This window comes from Ambystoma mexicanum, chromosome 3p, assembly GCF_040938575.1.
Source record: "Ambystoma mexicanum isolate Mex_15411 chromosome 3p, UKY_AmexF1_1, whole genome shotgun sequence".
NCBI classification, from domain to species: Eukaryota; Metazoa; Chordata; class Amphibia; order Caudata; family Ambystomatidae; genus Ambystoma; species Ambystoma mexicanum.
The window spans coordinates 1200502320-1200523298 of record NC_090925.1 but is presented as its reverse complement, the minus strand read 5'-3'; the positions used below and the strand labels follow the sequence as shown (position 1 = coordinate 1200523298).

The 20979-nt window shown below is 46.0% G+C and overlaps 1 protein-coding gene across 2 annotated transcripts in view; it reads left to right on the top strand.

Annotated features, from left to right (window-relative positions):
- PKD2L2 (polycystin 2 like 2, transient receptor potential cation channel) overlaps positions 1–20979 on the top strand; it is an 817035-nt gene that overhangs the window by 188593 nt on the left and 607463 nt on the right. For both annotated transcript variants that reach the window (XM_069652616.1, XM_069652617.1), the window contains exon 5: positions 6549–6799. In XM_069652616.1, the coding sequence (XP_069508717.1) occupies positions 6549–6799 (251 nt within the window). The remainder of the gene's footprint in view (positions 1–6548; positions 6800–20979) is intronic.

The window sequence follows — 20979 nt, the reverse complement described above, 5'->3', positions numbered from 1 at the left end:
AAAAGTTACTGATTGGTACGCATGATATGGATACATTTTTTGAAAATCAACATAGTGATGGCCCTAGAAGCAAGTTGAGGGTGGGCATTTTACATCAGTCATTTTTCCATTAATAAGCCAGTCTACTGAATGTTTTTCAAGCAAATGTGCCCACAAATCAAAACACCGTTTTATAATATTCTCCAGCATTGGATCTTTCATGGATTCACATGCTTAGAATATTCCCCGTCGTCAGACTGGGACCCCTCGGTACACATATATAGCCTTTTCCAAAGGAAAGCTTTCGACACTTTTGTGTCCTATCTACGTCCTTCTAGGACCCGCCTACGCATGCTCCGCAGGCCGTGCTAGTATAAGAGGCCCGCCCCCGCAGCTCCCCTTCAGATTTCAACCGTCTCCAAAGTAGTGGGATCTCCTCGTGTTGTCTTACTGTTTTGTACTAGGTTGCGTTATTGGATTTCGAGTACAGTATAATGTCCTCTGTGTCAGGAAAAGCGCTGTTCCGTCCATGCGCGACATGTGGCTTAAAAAAGGTTTACGAGGGGGACGGACATATGGACTGCATATATTGCCTCCACCCTCACCATTCGGCGGATACCTGCGACATATGCAAGGGTTTTTCTCAAAAAACCCTCAAAGACCGGAACCGACGCCTGGTGGCATGGCTGAATGATGGAGCGGGGGCATACCCCCCCTCGGAGGTGGGCTCCACACAGTCGGCGAAAACATCACGCCGCGCGGCCTCGTCGGAACCACCGGCGAAGAAATCTAGACCGTCGGAGAAAGAGTCGTCTGGAAGTCACTCCACTAGAGACTCCTCGGCAAAGAAATCATTCTCATCAAAAAAGCAGGAGAAGGAAAGGAAATCCTCCTCTGGCGATCATCACAGATCGACCACGAGTCGAGAGTCGGGTAAAAGCGGGCACAGTGTGGAGAAGGCGGGACCGCCAAAACCACCTGCGAAGTCTACGTCGTCGACGGCGGTCCAGTCATCGGCCGCCTCCCTGCCACTTGCACAGGGGGCATCCACCATCCCGTCGACAATGGCGTCGACGAGAGCCTCGTCGACGGGGGTCCTACAGGAGGCCTGTAGGCCTGAAGTCTTTGACCCGACCCCCCCGGAGGCTTTGCTACAAGAACAAGCTATGTTGCTGTCCTCGGAGGACGAGAACGAGAGAGTTGCTGGCCCAACAGACCTAGGGCTACGAGCGGCTGACAAGTCGTTGACGAGGGCATCCGTTACACCGGTATCTGCCCCTCTCCTCAATCCTCAATCGGTTTTGTCGTTGGATATTCTGTCCACGCTTCAGTCCTTGTTATGGTCGTTGGACCAGCGACTACCCCAGGCAAGCCTGCCACAGTCACCCGTCGACGAGCCGGGCCCGGCCCGTCAACCGACGCACCCACGCACGCCAATCTCAACACTGGCACAGGAGGACGGTGAGCTGCCAGATTCGGAGTCTGACAGGGGAGCCATGTCGGATATCTTATTATCCCCCTCCAGGGATCCTACCTGGGAGTCAGAGGCGGAGTTGGAAAACCCCAGAAGCCCAGCTCACCCGTCCCCTCCGGACGACATTGCGTCATTCCATTCTATGATGGAGAAGGCATGCAAAGAATTTGGTCTATCCCAGGAAGAACAGAAAAAGGACTGTTTTTTGTTCGACCACATGGGCAAGAGAAGGAGGTTGGTGTTCTCGATACCAATACTAGACCATGTATGGAAAGAGGGGTTGCAGACAATGAGACACCCATTCTCAGAACCAGCAGTGAAAGGACGCCTAGAAAAGAAGTTTAAGGCTCCAGAGTCTACCCCCAAGTGTTTATCCTCTCAACCAACACCGGACTTGGTGGTGTCGGCGGCAGCAGCGAGGAAGGCAAAGGCACAGCACAAGTGCACAACTCCTCCTGAGAACGAAGCGAGACGCCAAGATGCCTTTGGCAAGAAAGTGCTCTCCGTGGGAGCGACCACAGTAAAGGCCGCAAACTCTCTGGCAATTGTGGCCAGATACGATAGGGAGATGTGGCACAGACTAGCTCCGCTGCTTGATCATCTTCCAGAAGAACAGAGGAAGGCGGCAATGCTACTGGTCCGAGAGGGTGAGGAAGCCTCAAATCACGCAATAAACATCGCGGTGGATCTCGCTGAGTCAGGCTTCAAGCAAGTCAACAATGGGGTGGTATTGCGTCGACAGTCATGGCTTAAGTGTACCTACTTCAGGCCAGAAGTGCAATACAAGGGCTTAGATATGCCCTTTGAGGGAGACCTTCTTTTCGGTGAGAAGGTGGACGAGGCCCTAAAAGGAATGAAAGAAGATTCGGACACGGCACGTTCATTGGGTGCCCTCCAGAGTGGCAGAAGTTACAAGTCTTTTCGTCCCTTTAGAGGGGCTTCAGGTAATTCAAGATTCTCTTCTGGAGACAGATCCTTTGCCAGATCGGCTTACCCCTCCCAGGGATACCGACGTGCCTCACAATCGGCTAACCGTCGACGAAACTTCCAGTCTTCCAGAAAACGACCATCATACCCATCGTCGTCGAGAGACAAGCGAAATAAAGATCAGCAGTGACATACCACAAACCGTTCTGGGGGGAAGAGTTTCAGCATATGTCGACGAATGGGAAAGGATAACGACGGACCAATGGGTGTTAGACACTATAAGAAACGGACACTCTCTGCAATTCAAACACAACCCTCCGCAAATTCCACCTGGTTCACCGCTCAGTCCCATATGAAGGTACTGCAACAAGAGGTTACACTCATGTTAGCGAAGGGCGTGATAGAATTAGTTCCAACATCACAGATAGGTCAAGGAGTCTACTCAAGATACTTCGTCGTAAAAAAGCCGAACGGCAAATGGAGTCCCATTCTAGACTTACGCGATCTCAACAAGTCCTTAAAGAGCCTGAAATTCAAGATGCTCACTCTGCAGGAAGTGATCCGCGCAGTTCAAAAGGGAGATTTCCTGGCGTCCCTGGATTTACAGGACGCGTATTTCCATATTCCAATGTGTCGGAAACACAGGAAATTCCTACGTTTTGTAATAGGGCGAACTCACTACCAATTCACGGTTCTTCCTTTCGGGCTCAAGACCTCCCCCAGAACGTTCACAAAATGCCTGGCTCCAGTGGCTGCCTGGCTAAGGAAGCAAAACCACCATGTATACCCATACCTCGACGACTGGCTGGTAAGGGGATCCTCCCCAGCGTCGACCAACACAAGCCTGCAAGCCACCATGCAGCTTCTTCAACGGCTAGGATTCGCCAATAACTTCGAGAAATCCTCTCTGCGGCCATCGAGAACGCTGGTATTCTTGGGGGCACAGTTCGAGACTCAGTTAGGGCTGGTGAAACCTTCTCTCGACAGGACCTCAAGACTCATTCAACAAGCGGCCCGGCTACGGCGAAACACCAGGATCTCAGTGAGAAAGTATGTTTCGGTCCTAGGGGCCATGGCATCCTGCATCCATCTGGTGAGAAACTGTCGACTATTCATGAGGCCAGTCCAAGAATACCTTGCGCACCGATGGACACAGGCTCAGGGATCGTGGTCGGACAGGATAACCATCGACGATGACAAGCTACGTCGGACCCTTCAGTGGTGGCAGAGTCCCCACAATCTGAACAACGGTATGCCCCTACAGGAGCCGGAGTTTCAGAGCACCATAGTTACGGATGCGTCCCTAACCGGATGGGGAGCGCACATGGGTGCTCTCCAAACGCAAGGTCGCTGGTCTCCAACGGAGTCACTCCTACACATAAACGTACTGGAACTCAGAGCAGTACGATGGACTTTGAAGGCGTTCCTATCACACATCAAGAGTTCGCGAGTCCGAATACTGACCGACAATACAACAGCCATGTTTTATCTGAGGAAACAAGGAGGGACACGATCAAGGACTCTTTCCATAGAAGCCCAGAAAACATGGCATTGGGCATCGAAGCACGAAATTTCCCTCGTGGCTCATCACCTTCCAGGAGTGAGGAACTGCCAAGCCGACTCCCTCAGCAGAAGCATGGCCCAGATACACGAGTGGGAAATGGACACGGGTCACTTGAGGAAAGTGTTCGAGAAATGGGGTCACCCCCCTCTGGACGCCTTCGCGACCAAAGACAACAAGAAATGCGAGCAATTTGCAAGCAGATGGCCCCAAGAGGGTTTGGTGGGGGAGGCGTTCTCCTTCCCATGGACGGACATGTTCCTCTATGCTTTTCCCCCGTTTCCCCTCATACGGAAAACAATACAGTGGATACGCAGATACAATTGCCGGGTGATTCTAGTGACACCATACTGGCCGAGGCAACCGTGGTTCTCAGACCTCCTCCATCTATCGCTGGAACATCCCATAGCGTTTCTGAAAGTCCCGTACCTTCTATCCCGGGACAGAGGCACGGTGTGGCATCACGACCCGGACAGTCTCAACCTTACGTCCTGGCTCCTGACTTCTCGGAGTTCGGTGCTTTAGACATTTCAGAGGATTGCCAAAAAATTCTACAGGCGGCTAGAGCCCCTTCTACTAACAAATCTTACTCCTATAAGTGGCAGAGATTCTGTGAATGGTGTAGAGGACAACGGGGCCTACAACCATTGTTGGTGACGCCGGAACAAGTTCTTCCTTACCTGCTCCTCTTGGCAAAAAAGGGATTGTCCCCCTCATCGATAAAGGTACACCTGGCAGCCATCTCGAGGTTCACAAGGAAGAGGAAGTCGTCTCCTCTATTCAGTGACAGACTGGTAAAACACTTCATGCGGGGTTTATTTCGAGCTTTTCCCCCGGTGAAACGTTTTCCCCCGACGTGGAGTCTCAACACAGTGTTGGCAGGCTTGATGAAACCGCCTTTCGAGCCTATGACCACGTCCGACATAAAATTCATTTCGTGGAAGTTGGCATTCTTGATAGCTATCACATCAGCCAGACGTATCTCGGAACTACAAGCGCTGGTCGTGGACCCGCCCTACCTAAGATTCTTTAAGGACAAGGTAGTCCTGGCAACTAACCCTATGTTCGTCCCGAAGGTTCCGACGGTATATCACAAACACTCATCCGTGGTTCTGCCTACTTTCTTCGCCACTCCATCATCGGCAGCAGAAAAAACTCTTCATACCCTGGACGTTAAGCGGGCTCTGAAATTCTACCTACATCGTACACAAGACATCAGGGCTACTCGGCAACTGTTCGTCGCATATGGTCCGTCGACGAGAGGAAAAGCAATCTCTAAACAGGGATTGACAAGATGGGTCTCGTCGACGATTGCTTTTTGTCACTCTAAGGCCGGAAGGCCACTGCAAGGACATCCTAGAGCTCATTCTACAAGGTCGATGTCCTCCTCAACAGCGTTATGGGCTGGAATTCCGCTGACGGACATATGCCAAGCTGCGGCATGGTTAGTGCCCCACACGTTTACCCGCCACTACTGCCTTGCCAGGCAGCATGCAGACGAGGTGCAGATGGGAAGAGCTGTCCTGCGCCATCTGTTTCAGTAAGGTAAGCTCCTCCCTGTGGAGATTCTGTTGTCTAACCTCTTAAGGGCAATATACTTTATGTGGGCAACGTTATATGACTTAACTTATCCCTACGGTAGATATGCATTGTGTAGTAGGGTGAGGATATATATTGTTACATTACATTCTCACCGCCGTCTCAAGTGTTACTGCTATACAATCTATTCTAAGCATGTGAATCCATGAAAGATCCAATGCTGGAGAAGGGAATAGTTTCTTACCTGTAACTCCATTTCTCCAGCATTGGTATCTTTCATGGATTCACATGCGCCCGCCAACCTCCACGTATGTAATGTATGTGATAAATGTAACCCTTCCTACTTTCGAGGGGCCGAAATATGAAGGGGAGCCGCGGGGGCGGGCCTCTTATACTAGCACGGCCTGCGGAGCATGCGTAGGCGGGTCCTAGAAGGACGTAGATAGGACTCAAAAGTGTCGAAAGCTTTCCTTTGGAAAAGGCTATATATGTGTACCGAGGGGTCCCAGTCTGACGACGGGGAATATTCTAAGCATGTGAATCCATGAAAGATACCAATGCTGGAGAAATGGAGTTACAGGTAAGAAACTATTCCCTTCACCACAATTCCTGCAATGGGTGTCCCATGCTAGTGTGTATGCCTGAAACTCCTCCCATTGCTCATCAACTGGGCACATTACAATGCAAATTATTTTCCATTTTTCATTTTTATCAATGTTACTTTAACTGTTTTTTCTAGAGAGCAATGTACCTGCTTCCTGAATTATAGTTCTGCTTCCTATGTATATATTCTCGGTCTTTTTTGGTGCAATATGGCATGCATGTATGTGTCTGTTTTATGTCTTTTGAATCAGAAATCATTTAAAACGTTTCTCTGCTCCCCATGTGTTCGTATAGTAGAGTTTAAGTATAGCCACGTGGGGAGACTATCAAGATTAAATACAAACCCGGGGCTCGATTCCTATTGTTCCCTAAAATCCAGCCTGCTTGGTGGAATTGTAACATCTGGTAGTGTCCTGATCAAATGGTACCGCGAGATAACAACATTGCTATCCCTCCTCTGTGCAGTATGCAGAAGGACCTCTTCTGGATGGATTATACTGGACGTCGTGGTACAACACCCTGGACATAACTACAAATGGAAGCTTCATCTACTATGAGAACCTACTCCTGGGGGTAGCTCAGATTCGGCAAGTCAAGGTCCGTGATAACACATGCCGGGTGCACCCCTACTTCCGCGACCAGATACTGAATTGCTATCATTCGTACAGCTCGGCCTATGAAGACAGGGACGCCTTTGGTTCTGGAACCGGTACTGAGTAAGTATTCCTTCATTAGTGTAATTTGACATTCCATAGAAGGTTCAGAAGGCCAATCCCCACTTGATCACTTCTCGCTAATACTCTTAACACACACATTTTTAGGTATCCTTTTCTCATGTTTCTCATATTAATGTAGCGCTGGTGCCTGTGAGTGAGGCCACTAGGAAGACTTAATTGCTAGCAACCCAAGTTAATTGAACTGAGAAATGGTGGCTCGATAGCTCTGTGCATCCCACTGTACGGTGGGGTCCTAGGGTTTTGAGACTTTTTTGCAAGTGTGTGGACTTAATGCAAAGTGATCGCCATGTGAGCATGTCAAGTAGTGTCAAAAAAGATGAAAAAGGGTCTCTAATAGAGAGCGACAAGCGTAATAGCACATGATCGCCATGTGAACATGCCAAGTAGTGTCAAAAAAGATGAAAAAGGGTCTCTAATAGAGAGCGACAAGCGTAATAGTACATGATCGCCATGTGAACATGCCAAGTAGTGTCAAAAAAGATGAAAAAGGGTCTCTAATAGAGAGCGACAAGCGTAATAGCACATGATCGCCATGTGAACATGCCAAGTAGTGTCAAAAAAGATGAAAAAGGGTCTCTAATAGAGAGCGACAAGCGTAATAGTACATGATCGCCATGTGAACATGCCAAGTAGTGTCAAAAAAGATGAAAAAGGGTCTCTAATAGAGAGCGACCAGCGTAATAGTACATGAAAAGGTAAACTGTGATATTACAACATTGTATTTTCAAACTGTAGACATAGTGGCGTGGAAATGTCAACAGAACAAGCTCAGCTGCAGGGCGGTCCAGCAGCACAGCCCACTACACTGCACACAGAACAGGGGCTCCAGGACGCCGAAGAGAAGTTGAACAGCAGGGCACCTTTGAACAGTGGGGGAGGTCAGGCTCGGAATGGGGACTCGAGGTGAAGTCAGAGTTAGAAGGTCCTCTGTGGATATCATTGCTGACTGTCAGGCAAAAGGATGCTCGCAACTGCAGAAAATGATCTGCACGTAGTGCTCCCTTTCGGAGGATCCTGATTGGCTGACCACCGGCCTTTGACTCGTGGTAATTGTCAATATGGCTGGCATTTCTTCAGATATTTGTTTTGAAAATTGTATAGAGAAAAGCACTGGCCAACCATATTATTTCAACCAAAAGAATTTAATGAGAATAAAAAAAATGTCATTCTTAAATAACTGACGACTTCATAGGTTACAAGTAGAAAGGTATGGGATTGGACAGTGTGTTGCTGGCTAAGAAAAGTAAACTACCCTTGATCTAAAATAAAATGGCTACATGCGTTGTCAATGGAGCACTCTGGGGCCTATTTTTTAAAAACTGCAATTTGAATGCAGAAGACTGCCAATATCTGCACTGAGTCCTGTGGGCTCCCCTGCATGCAGTTTTCTACTTTTACAAAATGGAGGGCAAAAGGAAAGAGTACAAATATCACCTTTACCTTTTGCTACCTTTTTTGGAAAAGGTGTAAATGCTGCCTGGACTGCATTCAGAATGGGGTCCCGGAATATGCTTGCCTTTATCAGATGCTAAGTGCGGGTGGGGCCGGGCCCCAAGTCTAGTAAATACGTTTGTAATATATACATTTGGCAACAGTGACTGAATAGTGGCCTCCAAAATAGCAATACAATCTAAAATAGCTTTGAAAAAGCACAAGTAACATCTGGTGATTGAACTGCACTTTCCGGAAACATAAGGCCTCATTACGAGTATGGAGGTAGCCATGGAGCTATTAGCTCCATGGCTGCCTCCGTACCGGGCTCCATTACCGGGTCCCTGCAATGGGGACTTATCGGGTTATTCCGACATAGGAGGACCCGGTAAGTCATCCTTGCAGGAACCCATCCCCATTCTCATTTGAGCCCCCATAGGGCTCAATGGGAATGGGGAGGGAGGTAATAACGGGCAGATTACATCTGGCCCGATATTACCTCCCTCTTCCCCTCGCGGGACCCGGAAAGGACGCCTGGTTTTACCAAGCGTCTGATCCGGGTCCCGCGAAGGGAAGCTCGTAATCGGTGCTCCCGTAATGAAGGGGGCCAGTCCCGTACCAGCCCCCTACATTACGGGAGCGCCAGCCTTATAATGAGGCGCATAATATCCCATTAAATGATGCTTTACTTCAGTCACTGTTGCTGCTATATATTCGTGGTCAGATGGTGTATGGCAAACACTTCACAAATAATCTCAAGGCCATCTTCAATTTGATGGCTGCAAAGCCTAAAGAATGATCAAATCATTAATCTCCTTTTCTGTTTCTTTAGTAAATTCTCGCTTGGTATACAGTAGAGCAAGCCCAGGTTGCCTATTTTCTGCGATGGTTCACCTCTGGTAGATCTCTAAAAATCTCCTTTCAGAATGCTATTCCTCCATCAGCCTTTGAAACTGGGATTGTTGGAAATATTTGTAGTAACTGCCTGATTGTTGGGAAAAATTGTCCAGAACAAATGCAAATGTATCAGTGGCATTTGATGGCAATTTGGCAGCTTTCTTCCCTCTCCGCGGGTTACTCCACATCTCATATTCGCCTTGAATTCCAGCTATTGTTTTAAAAAATACGAAGTGTATCATAAAGATTCATAGATGGCAATAAGTCAATAAAGTTCTGAACAGTAGTAAAATACTGCGTTATTAATGCAAAAACTGTGACTACAGTGTTCCGATAATTGGAATTATTTTTCCAAAGATCAGCAAGAAGGTGTTCTAAAAATTGAACAAGCACACTCCGTGTGTAATAATCCTCTGTTCTTTCTGAGGGTAAACGTGCCTGTTTTGTTATGTGAAGTTAGCCCTGGCCTGCGTATCGGCGTGTAATAATCCACTGTTCTTTCTGAGGGTAAACGTGCCTGTTTTGTTATGTGAAGTTAGCCCTGGCCTGCGTATCGGCGTGTATTAATCCACTGTTCTTTCTGAGGGTAAATGTGCTGTTTTGTTATGTGAAGTTATCCTTGCCCTGCGTATCGGCGTGTAATAATCCTCCGTTCTTTCTGAGGGGAATGTGCCTGTTTTGTTATGTGAAGTTAGCCTTGGCCTGGTATCAGCATGTAATAATCCGCTGTTCTTTCTGAGGGGAATGTGAAGTTAGCCTTGGCCTGCGTATTAGCGTGTAATAATCCTCTGATCTTTCTGAGGGTAAATGTGCCTGTTTTGTTATGTGAAGTTAGCCTTGGCCTGGGTATCTGTGTGTAATAATCCTCTGTTCTTTCTGAGGGAAATGTGCCTATTTTTTTATGTGAAATTAGCCCTGGCCTGCGTTTCGGCGTGTAATAATCCTTTGATCTTTCTGAGGGTAAATGTGCCTGTTTTGTTATGTGAAGTTAGCCCTGGCCTGCGTTTCGGCGTGTAATAATCCTCTGATCTTTCTGAGGGTAAATGTGCCTGTTTTGTTATGTGACGTTATCCTTGGCCTGGGTATCAACGTGTAATAATTCTCTGTTCTTTCTGAGGGGAATGTGCCTGTTTTGTTATGTGACGTTAGGCTTGGCCTGGGTATCAACGTGTAATAATCCTCTGATCTTTCTGAGGGTAAATCTGCCTGTTTTGTTATGTGACGTTATCCTTGGCCTGGGTATCGGCATGTAATAATCCTCTGTTCTTTCTGAGGGGAATGTGCCTGTTTTGTTATGTGACGTTAGGCTTGGCCTGGGTATCAACGTGTAATAATCCTCTGATCTTTCTGAGGGTAAATCTGCCTGTTTTGTTATGTGAAGTTAGCCCTGGCCTGCGTTTCTGTGTGTAATAATCCTCTGATCTTTCTGAGGGTAAATGTGCCTGTTTTGTTATGTGACGTTATCCTTGGCCTGGGTATCAACGTGTAATAATCCTCTGTTCTTTCTGAGGGGAATGTGCCTGTTTTGTTATGTGACGTTAGGCTTGGCCTGGGTATCAACGTGTAATAATCCTCTGATCTTTCTGAGGGTAAATCTGCCTGTTTTGTTATGTGACGTTATCCTTGGCCTGGGTATCGGCATGTAATAATCCTCTGTTCTTTCTGAGGGGAATGTGCCTGTTTTGTTATGTGACGTTAGGCTTGGCCTGGGTATCAACGTGTAATAATCCTCTGATCTTTCTGAGGGTAAATCTGCCTGTTTTGTTATGTGAAGTTAGCCCTGGCCTGCGTTTCTGTGTGTAATAATCCTCTGATCTTTCTGAGGGTAAATGTGCCTGTTTTGTTATGTGACGTTATCCTTGGCCTGGGTATCAACGTGTAATAATCCTCTGTTCTTTCTGAGGGGAATGTGCCTGTTTTGTTATGTGACGTTAGGCTTGGCCTGGGTATCAACGTGTAATAATCCTCTGATCTTTCTGAGGGTAAATCTGCCTGTTTTGTTATGTGACGTTATCCTTGGCCTGGGTATCGGCATGTAATAATCCTCTGTTCTTTCTGAGGGGAATGTGCCTGTTTTGTTATGTGACGTTAGGCTAGGCCAGCGTATCGGCAAATCCATTTCACCAGCAAGCGCACTAGCTTCCGCTCATGAACTACTACACGCAGGTTTTGATTCGAGGCGCCACTGCTCTAGCTTATCTATAGGTGTATCATTCGATGAAGTACAGCCGCACAGTCAATGTTCGTCATCTGTCAGACTTCTGAGATGCTTCTTTTTAATGCTGAGAGTTTTGCCAGGCATTACCAGAGCCACTACAAGCTGAGTGTCAATTGCCTCCTGAAGACTTTTAGCACTGGCTAGGGAGGCCGATGTTGAAATTTCATTTAGGGTTCTACCTATAACGGGAAGGACATTCTTGAAAATGTAGACCCCGTCATGATGCCCAACCCATCTCATCTTGCATTCTATTTTTATTCTGCTTGTTTTATTTCTTCGACCTTCAGAAGAACCGATTTTAGATGGTCTTCGAAACCCTTATTTTGTGTGCTGTGCCATTAATAAAGCTCGCTATTTGGCCGACAGTCATCCAGGAGTCGTGTTTTGGTGCCAACTTACTTCCTTTGCTACTATTCGATGCACATAGCTGGCCATTGGCGCAGTCCTGTCTGATTTTAGCCTGAGCCCACTCGTATCGCTGGCCCATGCAGATTGCTTAGGTAACGAGCCAGACCTTTAATAACAGTCAACATGCTATTGGCTATTCCATCTCCTGTTGTGTCAGTCACTTCAACAAACTTAAAGAAATCATCCCAAAGCACATCATTTCTTTCCATATACCTTGCACACAAGCTTACCTGCTGTTTCTTGGATATATCAGTGGTTTCATCAACAATAATGGTGACTCTTTGTGCAAACTGAATCAGATCACGTTGTCCAGGTTTGCTTAGATATGCTGCAATGTCAGAAGCACACTGGTTCAGCACTTCCGGATCACCCCCTCTAATTCTGTAGCGAAGAAGTGCATGGATATTGCCATCATTATTGAACAGCGTTGGAGAGAGGACATTTTCCCCTCATTCAAGTGTCCACGTAAAGGCAGTCTTTACCTGCCAGAATTATAAGGCACAGTTTTTCATTCACGCTTTTTCTGCACGTCCTTAAAATAGCCATCATTCAGTCAATGCATGATGTCCTTCAACTTATTTCTCTTTTTGTGCACACAACCAATGGATTTCTCGACTGCCTCCATGTGGTATACTGCCTTTGCTTGTGAAGTGTAACCATTCTGCCCAAGTAGCAGGTCGAAGTGCGCAATGGTTTAGTAACAAGGTACCCGAAATCGTGTCATGTACGGTGATTATTTCAATTGGCAAACAATTACAAGATCAGCAAAGGAGTCCTTGGAGGATATGTGGATAGTGTCATTTAGATGTTCCAATTTCAAATACCTTATATTCTGAATTTCCCTTTTTACCTTTTCAATGGGTATAGGTACGAGTAATGATTATTCGTGGCCTGGGTCCATGGGCTTCTTATAACTTCCAGCTTAGTATCATCCTGGATTCTCTTTCCAATACAAAGACGACATTGAGCTTCGAAACAGCTTCATGGCCGTTCGGTGTTGCCAAATTAGATCGCACACCATTTTGTGAGCTGTCGGTGAATGTTTCTAAAAGGCAAAGGCCATAAAGACTGTCAGAAATAATGGTGGATCTTTCATTAGTGCAATCTTCTGGCCTTGACTTCTTGCCTAGGAATATTCGCTTCCCTTGAACGATCTGAGAACAGAGGAAGGTCTGATGGCGGCAAGCTAACCCGCGTAAGGGAAGTCCTCATCTCCTAGTGGCGCGCCCGAGCCTTCAGGAGGATTGTTAAGAGTAGGGCGGCCATTTCTTCGGCCAGCATTGCATGCAGAAGAACGTTCTCCTTTATTACAGGGATTTCCCTCCTTAGATTGTGCAGTCTTTCACTTCTCTGATATTTACAAGCTGTAGGTTTATTTCCCGCAAAATGTAAAACAAAAAGTAATCTGAAATGATAACAGTTGAGTTGTTAATCACATTGCATAACTCTGCATAGTTTAAAAAAAGTAACCACAATTAGAAATAGCCTTGAGATGGGAGAATGAACAACAGATATGCAAAAGGCCTGAAAGTGCCAATTGCAAAGGGAGCCTGACCACTGGATGTCTTTTATTCACCTATATCTCTTTGGAGTATAGAGAGTAAGCCCCTGACCAAGGAGTTCTATTGGTCAGGTGATAATTACGGTTATAGTGTGGCTGGTTCTCACATACCTTTCTGGAGTATGCGGCATACCTTGGTGGCTATACAGTAGTTTGCTTTCCTCAACAGAACAAAGCTCATCTACAGTACAAATGAGAGCCAACAAGATCCTGTCCTTCAAATCCTTGAGACACCATCCTAATGATTCTTGGGCAGAGGTTCCCAGCTGCTGCTCGTCGCCCTTTTTCATACCGGGCACTACGCTAGTCGTCCTCTTAGCAAGTGGACCTCCCACCCCCCTGCCAGCACCCCTCCAATAAGCAGAACAGAGGGGCCGGGTTTTGCGAAAAGATGCCTGAAAGATTGACCCAAACAGAACTGTCTGCTCAAGAGACAGTTTAAACAAGGAAAGTTAAAAAAACACTTACTTGAAAATTAGAAATAAAGCTCCCCATTTGAAAGTCAAATGACTTGCAAAATAAACTAAAAATATGCATGCTATAAATGCAAGCATTTGTTATTATAGTGCTGAGGTGTTTACAGAGCTTTTACAAAAAGTAGAGCACGATAAAGTACTAGGGATACTAAACCTTCAGAATTATTGATAATCATCTCTCTCAATAACTCAGCCCGTGAAAAAACGTGAGTACTGCATATTTCCTAAAATAAGTCCCCAGCAGTGCGCACCTGCAGACACATGTCCAAGCAACCTTTCCAGGCGGATCCTTGACTAGAATGGAACTACCTGTGACTACACGTATACTTACAATGTAAGTCAAACGAGCTATTCTAATGTATAATATATGTCACTCTTTTGTGAGCAATCCATCACAGGTGCGAGATGCTGCCAATGCCACGCCCGATTACAGAGACCATTCTGGATACAGAGTGCACTATGTATATCATTTGTTAATATTTAGGCAGCCATACAATAGATTGTTGCACCATGACCGAGATGGTCTCTATTGTACACACAGAACTAAGTTAGTTGTGGTAGTTGGCACAGTGAAGCAATGTGGCTTGTTCTTCTGGACTCCATAGTGTGCCAAGAAGGGACACCAGAATGTGAGCCTCCGATTCCTGCAATCAGTTTGCGTTTCTGAAGTGGAGTAGACTGTTCATTTCCACGTTTAGAGCAAGCACAACTTAGTGGGCGGCTCTAATACAGTGTCCAATAAATCTGACATGCTAAGGAAACCTGAGAGAGTAGGTCATCTTATTAGAAACAAAAAACACATGTTTTCATTGAAAAGGGAAGGGGCGGTCTTGTCCACACAAAGAGGTGCAGTATCGTGCAGCTTAGGCAGAGATCTCAGCAACAGTCACTGAACCTGCTGGGCTATCGTTCCAGATGTGTGCCATACACCATTCCCCACTCAAATTCAACATGATTCAGCACTCTACTGGCCAAAACCACATTGTGCATTTAGGCCTATTCCCCAAATTCTTCAGTGGTTCTCAAATACATAATAATGCAACAATATTACTGACAAAGATCTCAGATCTGAATTGGGGGGACGTGTCGGGTGGTGAGAGGGGAAGTTTTCAAGGAGCAGAGAAGGGATTAAGGGAAAAGAAAAGCAAAACATGTGAAGTGGAAAGAGTGCGAGAGAGAGAGAGAAATGAATGGACAAACGGTGAGAATGAGGTGAACAGCAGATGCTGCGTACAGAGAAACATCTCACAGAAAAAAGGGGCGGGAACTGAGTGCAGATGCCTTGAATTGTAGGCCTCCATGCAGTCAGTCTGCAGCAAGTTCCCCCATGGAAAGAACATGCACAGCTACGGAGGCCGAGAAGGGTCAGGAAACGAATCTTCCTCTACAAGCATCACTGTGACTAGTGCTGGGTAACGGCCTAGCAGGAAGGTCCGTTCAAAAACCTGGACCCCTTCATGGCTTTAAAACTTCCTTAAATCCCCGCCCCCCCCCCGCACTCCCAGGCGAACCCCCTAACACCCCTTGAGTGGGAGAGAAGCAGGGCCTGCCTAATGCATGGGAAGTCTGTGCTGTCCCCCAGGGCTCTGCGGTCATGGGGGCCTCCAGCCACCTGCTGGCACTTGCATACTAGCTAATACATAGCATATTTTAGAGGGGCTGCACATTTCTCTTTTTCCTGCCTGTCCTGGTAAGTCCCTACATTCACTTCCCCCTGTGAGGCTCTGGAGACAAATCCCACCCACCTCCAATTCCCCAATGGCCCGCCAGGTGCTGCACAGCAGGTACGACTGGTGTCTAGCAAATATTGGACTACTTATCACTGTCTTAGCTATGGTAGAACATTTAAATGAGAGACTATAAGGGATGGGTCATTGAAGTAACCAACGTTTTAGACAAGACCTTAAGTTTGAACACATAGGTGGTTAGAATTGCAGTTGCATATTGAGTCTGTAAGTCTTTAAAAAAATCCATAGGCCATTTTCATTTCGCCTCATGCTAAATTGCACTCTGGTAGTTGTAGTCTTCCATTCAATGGGGGTATACAATGCTACAATCATACTGCTTTTGCTTAAAATGTTTCTATGAGGAAATATGTATTTGCTTGAGTACTCAAGTATGATTTCTGTACTCTTTGAGTCATCTCTATAAAACAGAGTATTGTTGAAAGTCAAACAATGTCAGGGGAAAGAAGATGAGGCAAGTGGGTCATGATGACTTACCAGGTCCAGAGATGTGGGACAAGAGATTGCTGGCTTGGAGACTGGAAAAAATGTCACTGTGCACGCCTATCTGTTGATTTTGTTAACATTTGAAGACCAGCAAAATTGCTTACTCTCACTGTCTCCAGGTAAATAGACTCTGTTTCGATCACCCGTACAGCAATTTTGAAGAGGCACTTTGCCCTGTCTGCCCCAGCTCAGTCCCTCCCTGGTGTCCTTATGTTTTAAAAACAATGAAACACTGCTTGAAGATTTATTTATTTTGACAGTCAAACTAATCCTCTTCTCCAGCTTCTAAATTAACAGCGTATGGCTAGTTTAGACAATATGGCCAAATATGTACACCATAAACATAAAAGCAATAATGAAACTGCTGCAAAAACGACAATTCACTTTACAAACGAGAGTCACTTTTTTGTGCTACATTCCAAGGTCAGGTGGTATTTTTTTTAATCAAATTTGCACAAACTACAGCTGAAAACATATGTGTTCAAGTGCCTGAGTTGCAGATTGGTGCCAAATCCTGGGTGTGCAACTTATGCAACGTGTTTGGTCCTGAGCAGATCATTTTTCTCGTTTCCCTTATTTTCGAGTGTCCAGATTAAAAAAAATAAAAAACCGGGTCAGGGCAACTAACATAGAAGTAGGACTAACTTCTGTCCAGGCACTACACGTCAGTAGCAGTTGGAGGTGAAAGGGCTTTAAGTGTTACTGTTCCAATAAACACACATTATAATTAATTTATCACAAACGAACACTCTCTTAAATTGTAAAATGCAGCATTTCTTCTTTGCGAGATTGTGCATTCCTGCCTGCCAGCGATGAAGACCTACCACCAAAAACTGGGACCACTGAGTTTTCCAAGGAAAACATAATCTTGAGAAAGGGGGACAGAGCACCAAATTCCAGGACAGGCCCTGCAAACCCGGGGCATCTGATCACCCAACCTTATCTACCAAAATTAGAATTCCCCAAAACTGATTCAACTCACACTGTTCGCTAATCCCCAAAACAAAAAGAACTCGTGATATTGCCTTATCTATAAAACTACAGTGACCATTTCTTTATTGGATGTCTCAAAGTGAATTTCTCCCTTGGCCTCCTCCTCACAACCTCGTGTAATTTAACATCCAATGGTGCCCTGAAGCATCAAAGCTATATTCTGTAAAATATTGTTCATATTTTTACAAATGTAAATTAGGCTGCCCGTTGCCCCTTTTTTGCCTTCCGGGGTCCTGTAAATCTTAGGGCAGACCCCGAAGAGAAGGGTTAGAGAAAAAGCGAATAAAACTAAACTGCCCTGGACAGGGGGGAAAGGGTTAAGAAGGTTTGAAAAGAGTAAGAGAAAAAATAAAAAACAAAAAAGAGGATGGCAAAAGAAAGCGATAGAAGCAGTGGTGAGGCAGGGGACCCAGTGATCATCGAGTGCTTTCAAAAACTTGACACAGCCAGTTACATCCTTGATATGATATGATATTTTATTTGTATGGCGCTCATACTCAAGTGTTTCAGAGCGCGGAAATCCTTGAATGAGTGCAGAGTGGGGGCTTGGAAGCCTACATAAATGGGGAATGGTGTGCCTGTCAGACAGCAGCAAGGAACACACAGGCATGGAGGCTGAAGTCTGCAGGCCAAGGAGGGTTCTTAAAGGAGGGTCTAATACCAAGTGACTCTGCGGCCCACTCTGAACGAGGTAGTCAGTAGCCTCTGCTGAGCCCATCGTGCCTTTGAAGCCTCTTGACGTCCACAACGGTGCCACATTTGCAGACCCCTTCTGACACTTTAACAAAGCCACGCATTGGGGAGGTGGGAGTGTGCCTCAGCGCTCCTCACCCAAAGTGAATGTGTGACTCTGGGATTTCATGACAAGGGGACTGCGGCCACAGGAACCACAGACTGTCTGAATCCACCCCTGGTCTTTTGTCATGCTCCGCAGAACAATCAAGAGGAATTGGAATGCCACGCCACTGGTAACCAAATATTAATTTAAATTAGGCAGTGTCAAACCAAGAGAGACAGTCCTACCTAGCTGAAACCCCCACCCTCTCCATAGGCCAGCACAATTCCAGAAGCCACTATATTGCAAGGCTGGAAACAGAAAATATCAGGAGAGAAAAAGGAAGTAGGCATTCTGGAGTTATGCGCTGGTACTATGGGCCAACATTCCACTAGACATTGGAATGCCTCCACTGCTCCACCGTTCAGGGAATAACTGAAGACCTTGCTGTTTAGCACAATGACAATGGAGCATGGAGTGGAATGTACCAGCTCTCAAGTCACAGCGCAGTGGACCGTCCTTATGCATACAGTGATTTTTCTTATAATGCTCCATTGCATGTTATACATACTTTTCATATATTATTTGTTATAGTACCAATGAAATGTGTAGTTTCACATTTGTGAAGGCGACCAAAGAATCACACACTGAACTCACACAGTGTGTCGCCAAAATATGAACAGTTTAAGCATGAACTTCGCTTGAGCCCTGTGGAGTTCCGGAGTTTCCTTCCCAGCAACTCAAGGCTAAGTCTTTTGCAAAAGTCTCTAACCAGCAAATGTCTGTCAGCAAAAACAATGTCTTTGGTTCACCCAGTGCTTGGGACTTTTCTTAACCCGGGTTCATAGCCAATCCCTCTGCTGGCACTGGCTTCACTGTGGCATCTTCACTTTCCTCCTTCTCCGCATCTCAACTTGTCCTTCATATTCCGTGGTCTTTTCTTCTTCTGGTCCCCCACTGTCTGTTCCATGTAGTCGAGCACAATAGGAATATCTGGGTAACAAATCGAAACAGGGAGGATCCTGAGTCCTGGAGTGGATCCAGGGGGCCTGGGCAGGATAAGAGGGTGGTCATCTACTGCATAGTCTCCTCTTTGGCTTGAAACACTAAGCCTTATTTCTAGGGCCCTGGCTTGAATCCTACTCTCACCAATCTCCATCTGCCAATCTGCCTAACAGGCTTCCTCTGTCTTCTTATTATCTTTTATCATTTCTTTTCTATCTGGGTGTTCCTTTTCCCACTCGTAACACTCACTCCCCCCCTCTCTCAAAAACCTCCTTTCCCACTCTTCAATTGTACACCTTTCCATTGGTACCACACAAAACGTCCAATCTCTCTTATCTAGGACTCTCTCTTTCTTTAGTGACCACCTCTGGTCAATGTACTCCCAGTCTTGCTTAATTTTTCCACCTTCTCCAGCCCTTTGGGCACTGCTACCACACTCTTGGACTTCCTCACTCTCTTTGGCACTACCACATTTTCCAGGATTTACTTTTCGTGGGATTAGTAAATTTGGTTCTTAAAATTAATGTTGATCTTATTTAGGTATTTAACAGGGTGATTAGGAGATTAGACGTGTAACGTTACTTGTGGAATTTAAAATTATTTTCTGTTAAAAGAAGTTGAGGCCTCGCACGCGTTGCGTTGAGTGACTTTCTGCCAAGAAATTACAAAGTGTGCATGTGTAAAAGATAAATGTCTCAAAGCCATCAAACCCTTGTATCCCTTGTGTGCATGCTCTGTGAGACCAGTGTCTATTTCTGATGCCCCAAATAGGGTTACAGCTTCGAGTAGAGGAGCAGTTCTACGGACAGGAACCTTCTGAGTCTGCGCACTCTCACACAATACTGTTCTCAAGTCATTGCGTGCAAACAATGGTAAATTAAAAGGCTGTGCAACTCACAAATGGATTACGAGCTGTTTAGCCAGACATGCAGGGAGAGACTTTGAACTTCTAGTAAGAGTTCTTGACACTTTGTAATCAAATTCTTCTTAATGGAAGTTGGAACTGTGGTTACCTAGAAAGTATTGAACTCCTAGTAGTTTTTTTAATGCTATGTTTATTTACCCAAATGAAAAAGCAAGGAAACAATATGCATCTGTTTTGTTAAAATACATGCTGGCAGGTAGATGTGGTCATTCAGTTTTGACTTTAGTGTTGAAACAAGGTTGAATTCAAAAGCAATTCTCAGCTGAGTATTAATAACTGATACTTAAAAAAGAAGGTAATTAAAGTCTTCAGGAAGGTGTAAGTGAGTCAAGACAAGTAATATTGCACTTCAAAAGAAGTTTCCTTAGAAGATTACATTCTCCTTCACAGCTTCTTGGACACTATTCATCATCTCCCAGCTCATCGAGGAGGAAGAATAGGTATTAGTTGTAAACTTGGGGTTTGGAGGAAGGGTCAGTGCCTGAGAGTAGAAGTAACCTTGTTTCTTCTTTTCTTGCCCTCTGGAGATTTTGAACTAAGTTTGTTGTTTTTTATTTTCTCCACTTCCCCTTTCCCTCAGGGGTGTTGGGATGTCTGCTGTAGTAAGAATCATTAGTTGACCAAATGCCCTAGAGGGTCTGTGGGTTTTGGCAGCTCCTGCGGACAAGACGTACATGCCCGGACACTGGGCTGAGTTGATCTGCGGTAGCTTTTCACTGACCACCACACCCTGGGCTCACACAGTGCTTACCCCACTATCATTTACCCATTCTGGTCTCAGTAACACAAACCATCAACGGAGTCTGCTGCAGAGTCTTTTGGTTGCGGTTGTGAGAGGACTCTACAGCTTTTTGCTCCTGAACCTAGTGAGGACCTGCTTCTTGTCCTACCTTTGTTTCACCTGCTTCCACCTGGTGACTTTAAAATACCCAGAACACCGCGGAGCGGCCGCGGAGTCTGCTGCAGAGTCTTTTGGTTGCGGTTGTGAGAGGACTCTACAGCTTTTTGCTCCTGAACCCAGTGAGGACCTGCTTCTTGTCCTACCTTTGTTTCACCTGCTTCCACCTGGTGACTTTAAAATACCCAGAACACCGCGGAGCGGCCGCGGAGTCTGCTGCAGAGTCTTTTGGTTGCGGTTGTGAGAGGACTCTACAGCTTTTTGCTCCTGAACCCAGTGAGGACCTGCTTCTTGTCCTACCTTTGTTTCACCTGCTTCCACCTGGTGACTTTAAAATACCC